Genomic DNA, 14286 nt, shown 5'->3' on the forward strand with positions numbered 1-14286 from the left:
CCTCTCCCTTTCATGCTCCACGTGGTCCAGGAGACACCCACCTTCAGAGAACATCCAGTTAGGTCTCCTCCAAGGACTTGGCCTGGCCTCCAGTCCAGACCCCTTAGTGGGTTTATAGGACCTTCCAGCCTGACCCATGAGGATCCTTAGGTTCCTGCGGGCCTCCTTTCCCCCGTCCCTGCACTGTGGTCCCCTGGATCCCACGTCAGCCCTGCTCTTTCCATCCACTCTGCTTTCTGTGTGCCTTTCCCTCCGCCCTTGGGGTCTGAAGTTTTCTTCCTCAAAAGCACTTCCTTGAGGAAGACGTCTCTGTCCAGCCCCAGCTTGTATCATCTGGGGCATCCTCAGCTTCCTGACAGGTCACCCCAGGCACGGTTATGACCACAATGACTCTGGCACAGGACTGCAAGCACCTGGAGGGCAGAGAGCCCTGAGCACCGTGCCTGCCTGACACACAGTAGGTGTTTAATAAGTGTTTCTCTGATGGTATATAGATGCTTCTTTCATTTATTAGTGAATAACAAGCTAGAGATTGACTTGTGTTCCCAGAAAAATTAGTTTCATAAATTACCATAAATATTTTAACTTTTCCATTCCAAAGCTGTAGAATCTAACAGTTTTCTTTCTGTCCTTAGCTATAGATATTTAGGGACATTTTTATAGAGTGATTGGAAATCTAAATTTTCCTCTGATATAACTGGGCACCAGGTATCTTTTTTACTATTTTATTCCTAAATGTTTTTTACTATATCAATAGTTCCTGCAATGTTAGTTGAGGTCAGCCTCTTGGCCTTTAGAGAAAGGATGGTCTAGTTTGAATTTAGCCTCTAGAGAGGCTGAGATGGGGGCCTATCTCAAAGGCACCGTGAGGTCAGGGCCCTCATGCCTGTTAAGTGCCTGGTACACATGATACAAGCACCCCTCGGCCATTAGCCCAGCTGGTCATCTACCAGGGACCATGGGCAGCCACACCAGCATCTCAGAGTTTCCCTGACTCAGCCCAAGAGCCTGCTGGGCACCTGGAAGTGGCCTTCATCCCAACCCCAGGCGATGCTGGCCTTGTGCACAGCAGGGCTGGGAATTCCTGACCTGGGCAATGCTGCCTTCTCCCTGCCTGCGAGGCAGACTTGCCCACCATTTAGACCTGCTGGCCTTGCTTCCCTCATGGCTCCCACGGATGGATAAAGGCAGCATCACAAGGGAAGCTGGGGTGAACCAGGGCCCAGGAAGACCCTGCACTGTTTTCCCCATGAAGATCAAGGAAGAACCGTCTCATCCCTGCCTCCCTTGCTCCTTACCTTCTGGGGCCTCTCTTTCTATCTGAACACCATGTTCTTCCTGCGGAGATGCGCACAGATCTTGGAAGGGGCAAAGGAACCCTGGTAAAGGGACCTTGGGTTTTGGGAGGCGCTGCTGCTGACTCTCTGTGGGTTCAGAGAGGTCACTAGACTGAGAGCTGTTGCTTGGAGAGCTAGAACCATCAGGAAGGGGGTCTCTAACCAGCTTCCATTCCACTGGGGGAGCAGACACGATCTCACGTGCTCCTTCTTGTTGCTTCTCGCTGCTTCCAGAAAATACGTTTGGTTCTACTAAAAATAAAATGAGAGTTGTGCTCAAAACATCTGATGAGCCCACATCTGAGGCTCAACCAGAGACAAGCAGATGGACTGCAGCGCTGCCTGGGGTGAGCGGGGCGGGGAGATGGGGGCAGGTGGATACGGAGTCGCTGATGCCCTGGAGCACATGCTCCCCCAGCAACTCAACACACGTGGTCACCAGTCCTGGCCAGACGTCCGCGGGGTTCACTCGGGAGCCTTCCACATACAATGCTGTCATGTATGAAGCCCTCAGGCGACCATGCTCCCTGGTGTACTTAGGAGCCCGGAAGCCCTTCTGGACGGTAGATAGTTGAGCAGGCGGTTTAGCACACTGACTCTAGGGCCAGATACCTGGGCTCAGTTCCCACCTCATCATAAAATTGAGGTGACACTACAACAAGGTAAGAATATTAAATATCATGTGTCTAATTTTATCATATTCATTTTCTTAATAAATTCACCTACTTAAATAATAAGCAACATATTTATATTGTCATCATTGATATAGTAAATAACATATATATTATTTATATAAATACCAAATGCTAAAATCTAGGCAATGCTATAATAAAATAATGATCCAGGTGTTTTGCGCAGTAGCTGGTACTACTAAGCATGTAATAAATGTTTGCTATCGTTATTATTCCAGTGTATGTCCTGTGGCGAGTGCAGAGCAGGAGGTAGCTCATCAGGCGCTTGCGCTCGTGTCTAATGCAGCAGTGGGTCTGAACCGTGTACCGCGCGTTGCTCGTTGCCACAACATCATATCAAGGTCTGCAAACCACCTCATACTCATCAGTAGAGGCCTGTTCAGCAAGTTACAGCACTTTGTACTTTGCAGCGGTGAAAAAGAGCGAGGCGTGTGCTCTCGTGTAGTCATGGAATCGTCTGTAAATCCATTATCAAGTGAGCAGAGAGTGGACTATGTTCAGACCTGCCTCCTGAGTCCAGGCTTATTTGCGCAGAGTATCTCTGGAAGGACCCAGAAGACCCTGGGAGCGGGAGAGGGCAACACGGGACCAGGAACTGGGGGTGGGAGAGAGACTTTCTCTTTTCCTCTTTTCTGATTTTGTACTCTTTTTGTTTTCTTTCTTCTTCTTCTTTTAGAATACTCTATAATTTTTTTCTTTTTTAATTTGGCCGCACCACGTAGTATGTGGAATCCTAGTTCTCTGACCCGGGACTGAACCTGCACCCCTGCAGTGGAAGCAGTCTTAAACCACTGAACCTCCAGGGAAGTCTCTACTCTGTAAATTTTTTAAAGTTATTTTTTAAAGTTGTTCACTTTAAATACGGCAGTGACTCCTCACCAGGTGCTGTCTCTTCCCATTGCTGAGGCCCCCAAAGTGGGGACAGGCATGGCTGCCAGTGGAGTGTGCAGACCTCCGGCATCCAGGGGCAGATGAAAAAGTCCTGGGAACCACTGGCATAGTCAAGATTCTTGGAAGACTCTGACCGTATTTTCTGAGGTGTTTTATACACAGAAAGGCAATGAGTCCATGACTACCCGGCGCTGATTAGAACAGTGACTTCTCCTAAAATGCCAGTTGTCTGCAATCCACTCCAGCCCCGTCTTCTCTGAGCCTGGGCACCGTGGCCAGGGAGGACAGGTGGATGGTGGTAAGGCTGGCGGGGCAGGGGGAGACAGAACCCAGGGGTCCCCTCGGTGGGCATCCTGGCTGTGGGACCAAGGCAGGAGAGCCATCAAGGGGGTGGAGCCAGTATGCCTGCTTCCACGAACAAAGGGAAGGGAAAGTGCCCCTGGGTCCTTCTGCCTGGAACGTGAGTGCCCCCACAAATGGTGGTCATTACTGACCTTGTCATCTGGAAAAGGATATGCAGCCATGAAATTAAAAGATGCTTGCTCCTTGGAAGGAAAGCTACGGCAAACCTAGATAATGTATTAAAAAGCAGAGATATCACTTTGCCAACAAAGATCCGTATAGTCAAAGCTATGGTTTTTCCAGTAGTCATGTGAGAGTTGGACCATAAAGAAGGGTGCGTGCCAAAGAATTGATGCTTTTGAATTGAGATGCTGGAGAAGACTCTCGAGAGTCTTTTGGACTGCAAGGAGATCCAATCAGTCCATCCTAAGGGAAATCAGTCCTGAATACTCATTGGAAGGACTGATGCTGAAGCTGAAGCTCCAATACTTTGGCCACCTGATATGAAGAGCCAACTCACTGGAAAAAACCCTGATGCTGGGAAAGATTGAAGGTAACAGGAGAAGGGGGCAGCAGAAGATGAGATGGTTAGATAGCATCACTGACTCAATGGACATGAATCTGAGCAAACTCTGAGACAGTGGAGGAGCCTGGCATGCTGCAGTCCATGGGGTCACAAACAGTCGGACACGACTCAGTGACTGAACAACAAAAATGGCTCTTATGGCAAAGCTGGGCTTTGCTAATTTATTCAGAGAAATCTTTACAACTGAGTATTTCAAAATCTGTCAGCTCTGTGTAAGTATAAAACACCATGGGCTTCCCTGGCGGCTTAGATGGTAAGTGGAAACGTCCTAAAGTCGTTCCTCCTTTCTCTGTGGCTTCCTTTAAAGACTCAAAAACCAAACGATCAGTGGTGCAGTCCTAGTCTGCTAGTTCCATCCTGACATCAGATTCTTTACATTAATGGATTATTTACAGACTAATTGAGGTCCACCTACCTATCCCACACCTACTTACTTACCTATTATTTTTTAACTTTCTATCTGATTTAATGTAAATTCTCATGTGAGTGATTATGTACAAGTCAGATGTTCCAATTGTGACTTGAAAGAGTTAAAACAAATTCCTCAAAGTAGAACACAGTTGGTGAACTGGGAAAAAGAAAAATGTGTAGTCAAAGAAAAACTTTCCTGACAACATATTGATCAGGCCTTTTTGTGGATTCTGAGAAGCACAACCATCAGCCGTGAAATGATCCCCCGGTGGGGCCTACGCCAGGCAACAAGGTCTTATTTTTCTCATACCCTCTGCATGCAGACTGAAGAGTTCTCTATTCATGGCTCAGATTTAAAACTACATCACCCTCATGAAGACCTGTCGCCTCCAAAGGCTCTGCCCTTCGTCGGAGAAGCTGAATCAAACCGGCTTCTGCCAGGGATTTCTGTTTCTTGAACTGGAACTCAAAGCGTGCTTCCTGAGCCCGAGGCCTGCAGGGGCTGGGCCTGTAGGTTCCCTTTCAAAAGTAACACCCCCCTCCATTCCCTTCTCTAAAACACATTACCCTCAACTATCCAGCAAGCTCACCTACCCAGAGCCGGGCTGGGTTCGAGGAGGTAAACCAAAACCAACCAAAAAACCTGCTTAATGGTCATGGATTCCTTCTGTTATATTTGACTGGGGAAGCTTTGCAGGAACTAACACAAAAATCCCCTGGTCAATATCAAAATCGTGCCCAGCATTTTTTTATTTTGGCTGGCCAAAACTTATTTCTGTTATTTTACTAACACTTTGCAGCTTATTACAGTCAGTTACACCTGACACACCTGTGAAGTCTTCTCTAGTAATGTTAGCTTTGTTTTCACTTTCTGTATCAGAATCAATCACTAAGGTTTTTTTGTCTTTTTGTTAAGGGCTAGTATTCACATCATCTGCATCGGAATTATATTCTCAAGAACTAGCATCTTCTGAGACACTAAGGTATATGTCACTCAGACATCAGAGACAGTATCTACATAAAACTCCCTGAAAAAATTCTTCTTCACTCACAATTTTGTGATGTGTCACTTTTGAAAATTCTATGGTAATAAACTTGTGTTTATAATATACACCAGGTTGGAACAAAGATCTAAGGGAACAAAATACGAATGACAACAACCCTAAGTTGTATTCAGTTCAGTTCAGTTCAGTCGCTCAGTCGTGTCCGACTCTCCGCGACCCCATGAATCACAGCACGCCAGGCCCCCCTGTCCATCACCAACTCCCGGAGTTCATTCAAACTCATGTCCACAGAGTCGGTGATGCCATCCAGCCATCTCATTCTCCGTCGTCCCCTTCTCCTCCCGCCCCCAACCTTTCCCAGCATCAGAGACTTTTCCAGTGAGTCAACTCGTCGCATGAGGTGGCCAAAGTATTGCAGTTTCATAAGGAGCCCTAAATTTTAAGCTCTAACAGCTTTGCACAGTGATGTTAATTGCATCACTCCCTAAAAACATATTGATAATTCCCCAGTCAATAACATTTGAGTAATAAAGATGTATTAATATGTCTCCAGTCAATAATGTGTTACACTCTTATCTTTAGATCAGTTAAGTCCTCCTTGGACCATTACACAGTGCTTTCCTGGGTTCCTCTAAAGCTCTTTATTTATTGTGAAATGTATTATTATTTATAATTAAAGATATCAGAGCACCCATGAATCCTCAAAGATTAAGCAGAAACTTTCTCAGGCTTCAATGTTTCTACCTGAGCCTCTTCTGGATCATACTTGTCCAGACAGAACCACCTGCCTAAATTTTGAGCTGCCTGATTCATTGCTTTCATCTACAACATACCCACCTATGTAGGTATCCACAGACAATATATTTTCAATATGGAATATCTGAACAGCAAGCACAAAGCCAGCTGTTTTAAGGTAAATACATTATTGCAGCTTTCAGGAGAAGAGAGTTCAGCAGACTTGCTGGGCCATCACTTCCCTGAGAGTTGATGGGCTGTGATTCTGGGGAAGAAGAGCCTCTGCAAACAAGAGGCTGGCCACAGTCGGGGTGTCAGGCAGGACCAGCAGGCAGCAGGACAGTCAGGGGAGCCGGTTGTGTCAGATTTTCTGTTCCTGACTCACCGCGTTCACCAGCAGACCTCAGGGCTGAATGCCAGCAGGGCACTTCTCTGTGCTGAAACAACGGTCCCAAGCTGCCCCAGCTTTAGGGTGGGAGGGGGTGGGGAGGACAGTGGGGACTTCACCAACACAGTATCAAGAAGATACTTGAATCTGGGCCAGGCAAGGGTAGCATTGGGGCATGCAATCCTTAATATAAAAAGCGGAAAACCTGCCTGAGCCTCAAGATGCTCCACCGGCCGGAAAGTGCCATAATGAACCAATTTGATAGAAGAAGATATTTCACTTCTTCTAAGTATTAAAGTGATACATAATTTTTCGTGTTCTTAGATGAGCCCCTGTTGAGCCATAGCTCCCTGGTTGGCACGCAATTCTAATAACTGTGGCACTTTGACTCACAGTAGGAAATGAGCCAGGGGAGGGTGGTTGCTAAGGGGTGGCAGGGCAGAGTGAGGTTGGGGGCGGGAGAAGACCAGCACGGCCGCCAGACTCCATCAGTGGAATCTCAAGGGATGAGCGAGAAAACCATGAACATCACACGCAGGCTCAGAAAGCATCGCTGTTGGAACCTTGACAGCCCAAGGCAGGGAAACGCATCTAGAGAACGCATTTTAGAACAATCTATTTCCAGACAGATAAATTTTGGTGTCAAGCAGTTCTCTAGAAAGATCTTCTGTTTAAGGTTTGAGTCTCAGTTCCGTGCACTTTCCTGCCTCTGAAACCAGACCGAAGCTGGCCAATTAACCAAAGAGACATTTCTAAGCGAAACAGACTTCCTTGAAGCCACGGCCACATTTTCTTCCACATTTGATTGTTTCGGGAGGTGATATTTTCTCCCCTCAAACGTTAGACCATTGTACAACAGACTGTCTTAGAAATGCAGTAACCAGCTTATGTTGATATTTCTGGGTCATCAAAATAAATACCAGCTTCTAAACAGGGGGGTCTTCAGTTCAGTCGCTCAGTCGTGTCCGACTCTCCGCGACCCCATGAATCACAGCACGCCAGGCCTCCCTGTCCATCACCAACTCCCGGAGTTCACTCAAACTCATGTCCACAGAGTCGGTGATGCCATCCAGCCATCTCATTCTCTGTCGTCCCCTTCTCCTCCCACCCCCAACCCTTCCCAGCATCAGAGTCTTTTCCAGTGAGTCAACTCGTCACATGAGGTGGCCAAAGTATTGCAGTTTCAGCTTTAGCATCAGTCCCTCCAATGAACACCCAGGATCGATCTCCCCTAGAATGGACTGGTTGGATCTCCTTGCGGTACAAGGGACTCTCAAGAGTCTTCTCCAACACCACAGTTCAAAAGCATCAATTCTTCAGCAATCAGCTTTCTTCACAGTCCAACTCTCACATCCATACATGATCACGGGAAAAACCATTGCCTTGACTAGACGGACCTTTGTTGGCAAAGTAATGTCTCTGCTTTTTAATATATTATCAAGGTTGGTCATAACTTTCCTTCCAAGGAGTAAGCGTCTTTTAATTTCATGGCTGCAATCAGCATCTGCAGTGATTTTGGAGCCCAAAAACATAAAGTCTGACACTGTTTCCACTGTTTTTCCATCTATTTCCCATGAAGTGATGGGACCAGATGCCATGATCTTTGTTTTCTGAATGTTGAGCTTCAAGCCAACCTTTCACTCTCCTCTTTCACTTTCATCAAGAGGCTTTTGAGTTCCTCTTCACTTTCTGCCATAAGGGTAGTGTCATCTGCATATCTGAGATTATGCTCTCCTAAAAACCTGATGCTATCTGCCACTGCCCTGAGTCGCCCCAGACTGCCCTCAACCCATTACTGCCTTTTTAAAGCTCATGTGTCCACATTTTATCCATAATTGACCTGTCTGACCTTCCTGCCTCTCCTGTGGGCTGACCTGCAGCAAACTCCATTCCTGTGTCTTACTGGAAATCAAAGAAGTGAGCTGGGTAGGACTGTGCAGACATCAAATGGAAGACTACGCTGGATGGTTCCAGGGGGTGAATTGCAGACCCTTCTCACTTTGGGCAGGATTTTGCTGTCCCTCACCCCAGGTGGCTCCAGAAGTAAAGAACCTGTCTGCCAGTGCAGGAGATGTACGAGAAGCAGGTTTGATCCCTGGGTTGGGAAGATCCCCTGGAGAATGAACCAGCAACCCGCTCTGGTATTCTTGCCTGCAGAACTCCATGGACAGAGGAAGCCGGTGGGCTACAGTCCATGGGGTCACACGGAGTCAGACACGACTGAAGCCACTTCGCACAGCACATTCTAGCACTGGGACACAGGCGGCTGCTGCTCAAGGGAAGGCCAGGCATTCTCAGCTCAAACCTTGCCAACCTGTGGATGCGGAGATCGCTAAAGAGGAAGAGGCAGGAACCCTGGTGCTCAGAGCAGACCCAGTTTCTCCAGCAGGTATGGTTGGCTTGATATTTCCCCCACTCAACAGGAGAGAGATCCTCAAACCACCTCAATTACAGCACGCAGAAGAAGAAATAAAAGGGCTTGCTCATGACCCGCAGAGAAACAAGCAACAGAGCCAGCAAAGAAAAGGCTTTCACGATGGACGAAGCTGGTGGGTGTGTTCTCTGCTTTACAACCGACCAAGGCTTCACCTTCTGGCAGCAGTTGAAAAGTTGATTTCCTCACGTGGAAAGGGGTGTCCATGTGGTACCCTGTCTTCTGCCCGATCCAGACTTCTGTTTAAAATCAGCTGGTAACCGGTAATTATTTCAGCACATTTCTGTTAAATTTCTGTGCAGAGATGCTGCAAGCCAGGCGGGGAGTCAGAGAAAGGGGAAAGAGGGTGGGGTGGGGGGAAGGAGCAAATGGAATAAACAGCCCCTGGCGGAGAGGAGAGGAGAGGGTCAGGAGGGGAAGCTGTGCTTGGACCTGCAAGTCCCAAAGCCCAGCCACACAGCAGGAGCAGAGCTGGAGCTGGCGCCTCCGGGAAGAGGAAAGAGAAGAAATCCGGGGAACAGACAGCAACTCAAAGGTCGGCCGGCAAGGATGGAGGGGAGTCCAAAGGCAGCTGGGCCAGCGGAAACGCACAAGCGGGTCCTTTCTTTGTCAGGAAACAAGACTTCCTGTCCATGCCAGCCCTTCCTAGATAGTAAACAGGTTTCTCCTACTGTAAGCATATACATTTCTCCCTAAAGGAGGAGACAAATTGGGGAGGGGTGATGACCAAGAAATAACTTGGGAAAAGCAATGGCAGCAGCTATGGCCCTCTGAAAGGAGCCTTCCCTTTTGGGTATCCAGAGCAGATTAGGGGAGGGTGCTAAGCAATGTTAAGATGTCAATATATTATTAAGACAAAAATATTCAAGCCCTGGGAGTGGAAGAACTCTGGATTCAGAAGGAAAGGGGGAAGAAGCACTATGGTTATTTTTATTGTTCTAGGGTTAAGTTTCAAGAAACCATGTGGGCTACAGCCTCGGTGAAAAACAGTATGGCAGTTTCTTAAAAAACTAAAAATAGAGTTACCATATGATCCTGCAATCCCATTCCTGGGCATATATCCAGACAAAGCTATACTTCAAAAAGATACATCCACCTCCTATATCCATAGCAGCTCTATTTATGATCGCCAAGACATAGAAGCGACCTCAGTGTCCACTGACAGATAAACGGGTCAAACACACACACACGCACACACACACACACAGTGGCTTACTACTCAGTCTAAAAAAATAATAATACCACTTGCAGCAACACGGATGGACCTATAGATTATCATAGTAAGTAAATCAAAGACAAATAACATATGACACTGCTTACATGTGGAGTCTAAAAATAAGATACAAATGAGCTTACTTACATAACAGAAAGAAACCGACCGACAATGAAAATAAATTTATGGTTACCAAAGGGGAAAGGGGGAGAGGTATAAATTAGGAGTTTGAGATTAACCAATATATACTACTATATATAAAATACATAACCAAAAAGGACCTATTATAGCACAGGAAGCACTACTCAATATTTTGTGAAAACCTACAAGGGAAAAGAATCTGGAAAAGAATTATATATGCATTTCAACCACTGTGCCATACACCCGAAACTAACACAACATTATAAATTAATTATACTTCAATTTAAAAAAAGACAGCTTGTGTGGAGTCTGCACCCAGTGCTCATAAAGGGTCATGCATGCGTTTACTGCAGAGAGCAATGTAGATTATTTTATCCATTCTAGACAGTAGAATGGTCACTGGGTCACTGGACAGAGCTGTGTTTCCAATTATGTCATAATCCTTGAGTTTTAAGACTACTGAACAAAAATCTGAACACATATACATATTTGGAGGTAAAAAATATATACATACATACATACATATGTACACGTGAACACACACACACACTCACCTGCCCATTGTCTAATAAAAGGATTACCCGGCCTCTCTTGCAGGTGATAAGAGGGACATTTCACTCAATGATTAGATCACACCTTTCTACCTGACACTGAGGAAGGAGTCCCAGATGATCGATAGTCCTATAATTCTTTATCCCAAAGCATGAATTAGATTCTCAAAGCACAGACAAAAGCATTTAAGCTTTTATCAAAACTTGTTGTTAAAGTTTCCAGAGGCTACTATTTGAGGGGATGATTTTTTTTCAGTAAGGGATATTTCCTTTTAAAAATTTTCTAAATTATAAAAGCCATGTCAAATTTGAAATACTGAAAAGAACAGTCTTTTGGACTCTGTGGGAGAAGGTGAGGGTGGGATGATTTGGGAGAATGGTATTGAAACATGTATATTATCATATGTGAAGTGAATTGCCGGTCCAGGTTCAAAGCATGAGACAGGGTGCTCAGGGCTGGTGCACTGGGACGACCCTGAGGGATGGGATGGGGAGGGAGGTGGGAGCGGGGTTCTGGATGGAGAACACATGTGTGCCCGTGGCTGATTCATGTCGATGTTTGGCAAAACCACTACAATATTGTAAAGTAATTAGCCTTCTATTAAATTAATTTTTTTAAAAAAGAAAAAGTAGAAACCATTGACAATCTGTCACTCACAAAAATCTGCACAGTGGTTTTCTCAGGGAGCTGTGGTACATCTCCAGTGAAATAACACACGACTGTTTCCCTGCCATCTCCATTTTGGATATAGCTTATAGCCAGACAGGGTCACCCTCTGCCACACCGGTAGTATGCAAAAGCAGGGCTCACCACACACTGTCACTTGGGGGGAGGTATTGCCATCAGTGGCCATCTTTCCATTTTGCTTGATAATTCTGGCAGCTTTCATCTCTCCTCCTCCCCTTGCTTTTCTTGGGAGCTCTGAGCATTACCAAGCAGGTAACACTAGATACTAGAAACTGATTTAAAACTCAGACTGAACTTCGAGGTGTCGATGGAAGCAGGAGAGAACCTTGGTTAAGGCTCCTGCAGAGTAAAGTGCTGCTCAGAGTCAGCCGTCATCCCAGAGTGTGTGTGTGTGTGGGGGGGTGCGTGTGGTACACGTGATGTGTGTGTGGGTGGTGTGCATGTAGTATGTGTGGTGTGTGCGTGTGTGCTGAGGGGGAGGAGCTTCCAGGTCAGACTTTTACCCCACTACCTGCTCTTCCCTGGTGGCTCAGAGGTTAAAGCGTCTGCCTCCAATGCAGGAGACCCGGGTTTGATCCCTGGGTCGGGAAGATCCCCTGGAGAAGGAAATGGTAACCCACTCCAGTATTCTTGCCTGGAGAATCCCGTGGACAGAGAAGCCTTGTAGGCTACAGTCCACGGGGTCGCAAAGAGTTGGACACGACTGAGCGACTGAACCGAACTGAACCTGCTCTTTCAAAGAAATTGCTTGATCTCCTTATTGTCAACAACTATCCACAGACTACCTACTATGCACCAGGTACTGACAGAGACAGAGCACCTAGGAGGCAGCAGTGAAAACAGCAAAATTCCTGGTCTCATGTCAAGGACAGTTCACTCCAGCCCCTCCTACAACCAAGGGCCATCACCTCCACTCTGACTCCCTCCCACCCAATGACATCACCTCCCCTCCTATAACCAATGACATCACCTCCTCTCCTACAACCAATGACCATCACGTCCACTCCTACAACCAATGACATCGCCTCCCTTCCTATAACCAATGACCATCACGTCCACTCCTATAACCAATGACCATCACGTCCACTCCTACAACCAATGACCATCACCTCCACTCCTATAACCAATGACCATCACGTCCACTCCTATAACCAATGACATCACCTCCCCTCCTACAACCAATGACATCACCTCCCCTCCTACAACCAATGACATCACCTCCACTCCTACAACCAATGACCACTACCTACATATAGCCCACCACTCCTATAACCCATGAGCATCACCTCCACTCCAGCCCTTCCAACAACAAATGACCATCACATCCACTCCTACAACCAATGACATCACCTCCACTCCAGCCCTCCTTATACCCAATGACATCACCTTCACTCCAGTCCCCACTCCTACACCACATCCCATACCTGAAACGTCCCCATACCCAAAGCTTCCTCTCCTCTGGTCAGTAAATTAAAACCTCCCACTCTCTGATGACATCCAACAACTCATTTAATTCACAGAATGTTGCTCTCTCCACGTCTTGAACGTTATCACTGACGACCTCAAGTTCCCACCATCTCTGGTAGACTCAGTTGGTTGCCCACTCAATATCCATTCTTATACTTTTTCTTACTTACAGAATCTTCATTTTGTTCAAGGTGATAACAGGCCTAGCGAAAACCCGTGTCTTGCTCTGGTAGGCTACTGCTCTGGCCAGTGAGAGATAAGCAGAAGTCCTTTGGAAGAACTTCTGGGAGGGTCTCAAGAGGGGATGTTCACCTGGTATTCACTATGGATGTGGATGTGATGGCTGGAATCCTGGCAACTATTCTACAAGCATCATAATGAGGGTCACACCTGAAGGACTGTGGAGCAGAAAGACAGGCACTTGAGCTTTCTGAGGACACTGTGGGCCTCCCATACCTGCCCCAGACTGCCCACGCCTGGATTTCTTTTACAACAAAAATAAACTTTTCCATTCTCAAGCCACTGCTTTTTGAATGTATTGTTACTCAAAATTAAACACAAGTCATAATTGATTGAACCCCACCTACCGAGGTATGCTTCTGGATCGGCCCAGTTAGTGGTAGCATGCTTTAGAATCACAGGGAGACCTTATTGAAATCCATTATCTGGGGCAGTCCAGCTCCAGTGTTTCCAACTCAGTAGATACAAAGCAGAGCTCGGAAGTGTACATTTCTCCCGGGTGGTGGTACTGAGGCTTCAATTCCAGGAACCACACTTTGAGTACTACTAAGCTAGGTTACAATAAAAAACAAAGAACAGAAGCAAATTCTGTGACTCAGCACCTGGCTACTAAAGCTATGAGCTGGGAAGGGCACTGACCACACCTGGGGCCTTACACAGAGGTAGGTTCAGCCCTTACCTCTGACCGACTGAGTCAGAGTCGGCCCTGGAAGCCCCTTCCCAGGTGGGCGCAGCACAAGGCACACGCCCAGAGCCAGCCCACAGGACTTTGCTCATCAAAGAGCCTCCTGGAGGTGCCACCTTGGCCTCTGCTTCCGTGACCCCGGAGTTTAGGAGAAAGGGCACAGACTGTACTGGCCCATCAGGGCTTCCACTCCCAAGCCTTCCAATTGCTCAGTTGCAGTGACCACGGCAGACTGTCAAAGTAGAGGGACATATAGTCCTGCCACGTGCCTACAAGGAAAGCAAGATTGTGGAACAACAGTTGTAAAGACTCCCAGACCAGCCTTCTGGTTTCCCAGCCTCTTTTATCCCTTCAGCTGCTCTCAGATTAGGGATTGAGGACATTCAAAAAGGTACAAGTACAAAGGGAGAGATATATTAGGAGTTTGGGATAAACAGATACACACCACTGAAAACCTACTGTATAACACAGGGAACTATAC

General features: G+C 46.7%; 1 protein-coding gene across 3 annotated transcripts in view; it reads right to left on the bottom strand.

Moving 5' to 3' along the window:
• Positions 1 to 14286, bottom strand: part of C12H10orf90 (chromosome 12 C10orf90 homolog) — a 258213-nt gene that overhangs the window by 28884 nt on the left and 215043 nt on the right. The window contains exon 6 of one of the 3 annotated variants that reach the window (XM_088842544.1): positions 1299 to 1586. The exons of 1 other annotated variant lie outside the window; for it this stretch is intronic. In XM_088842544.1, the coding sequence (XP_088698670.1) occupies positions 1299 to 1586 (288 nt within the window). Of the gene's footprint in view, positions 1 to 1298; positions 1590 to 14286 lie in introns of all 3 variants that reach the window. One more of the 3 variants, XM_055425902.2, reaches the window with a different exon arrangement.

The sequence above is a fragment of the Moschus berezovskii genome, chromosome 12 (genome assembly GCF_049115385.1).
Source record: "Moschus berezovskii isolate FMDL1 chromosome 12, NW_MosBer_1.0, whole genome shotgun sequence".
Taxonomy (NCBI): Eukaryota; Metazoa; Chordata; class Mammalia; order Artiodactyla; family Moschidae; genus Moschus; species Moschus berezovskii.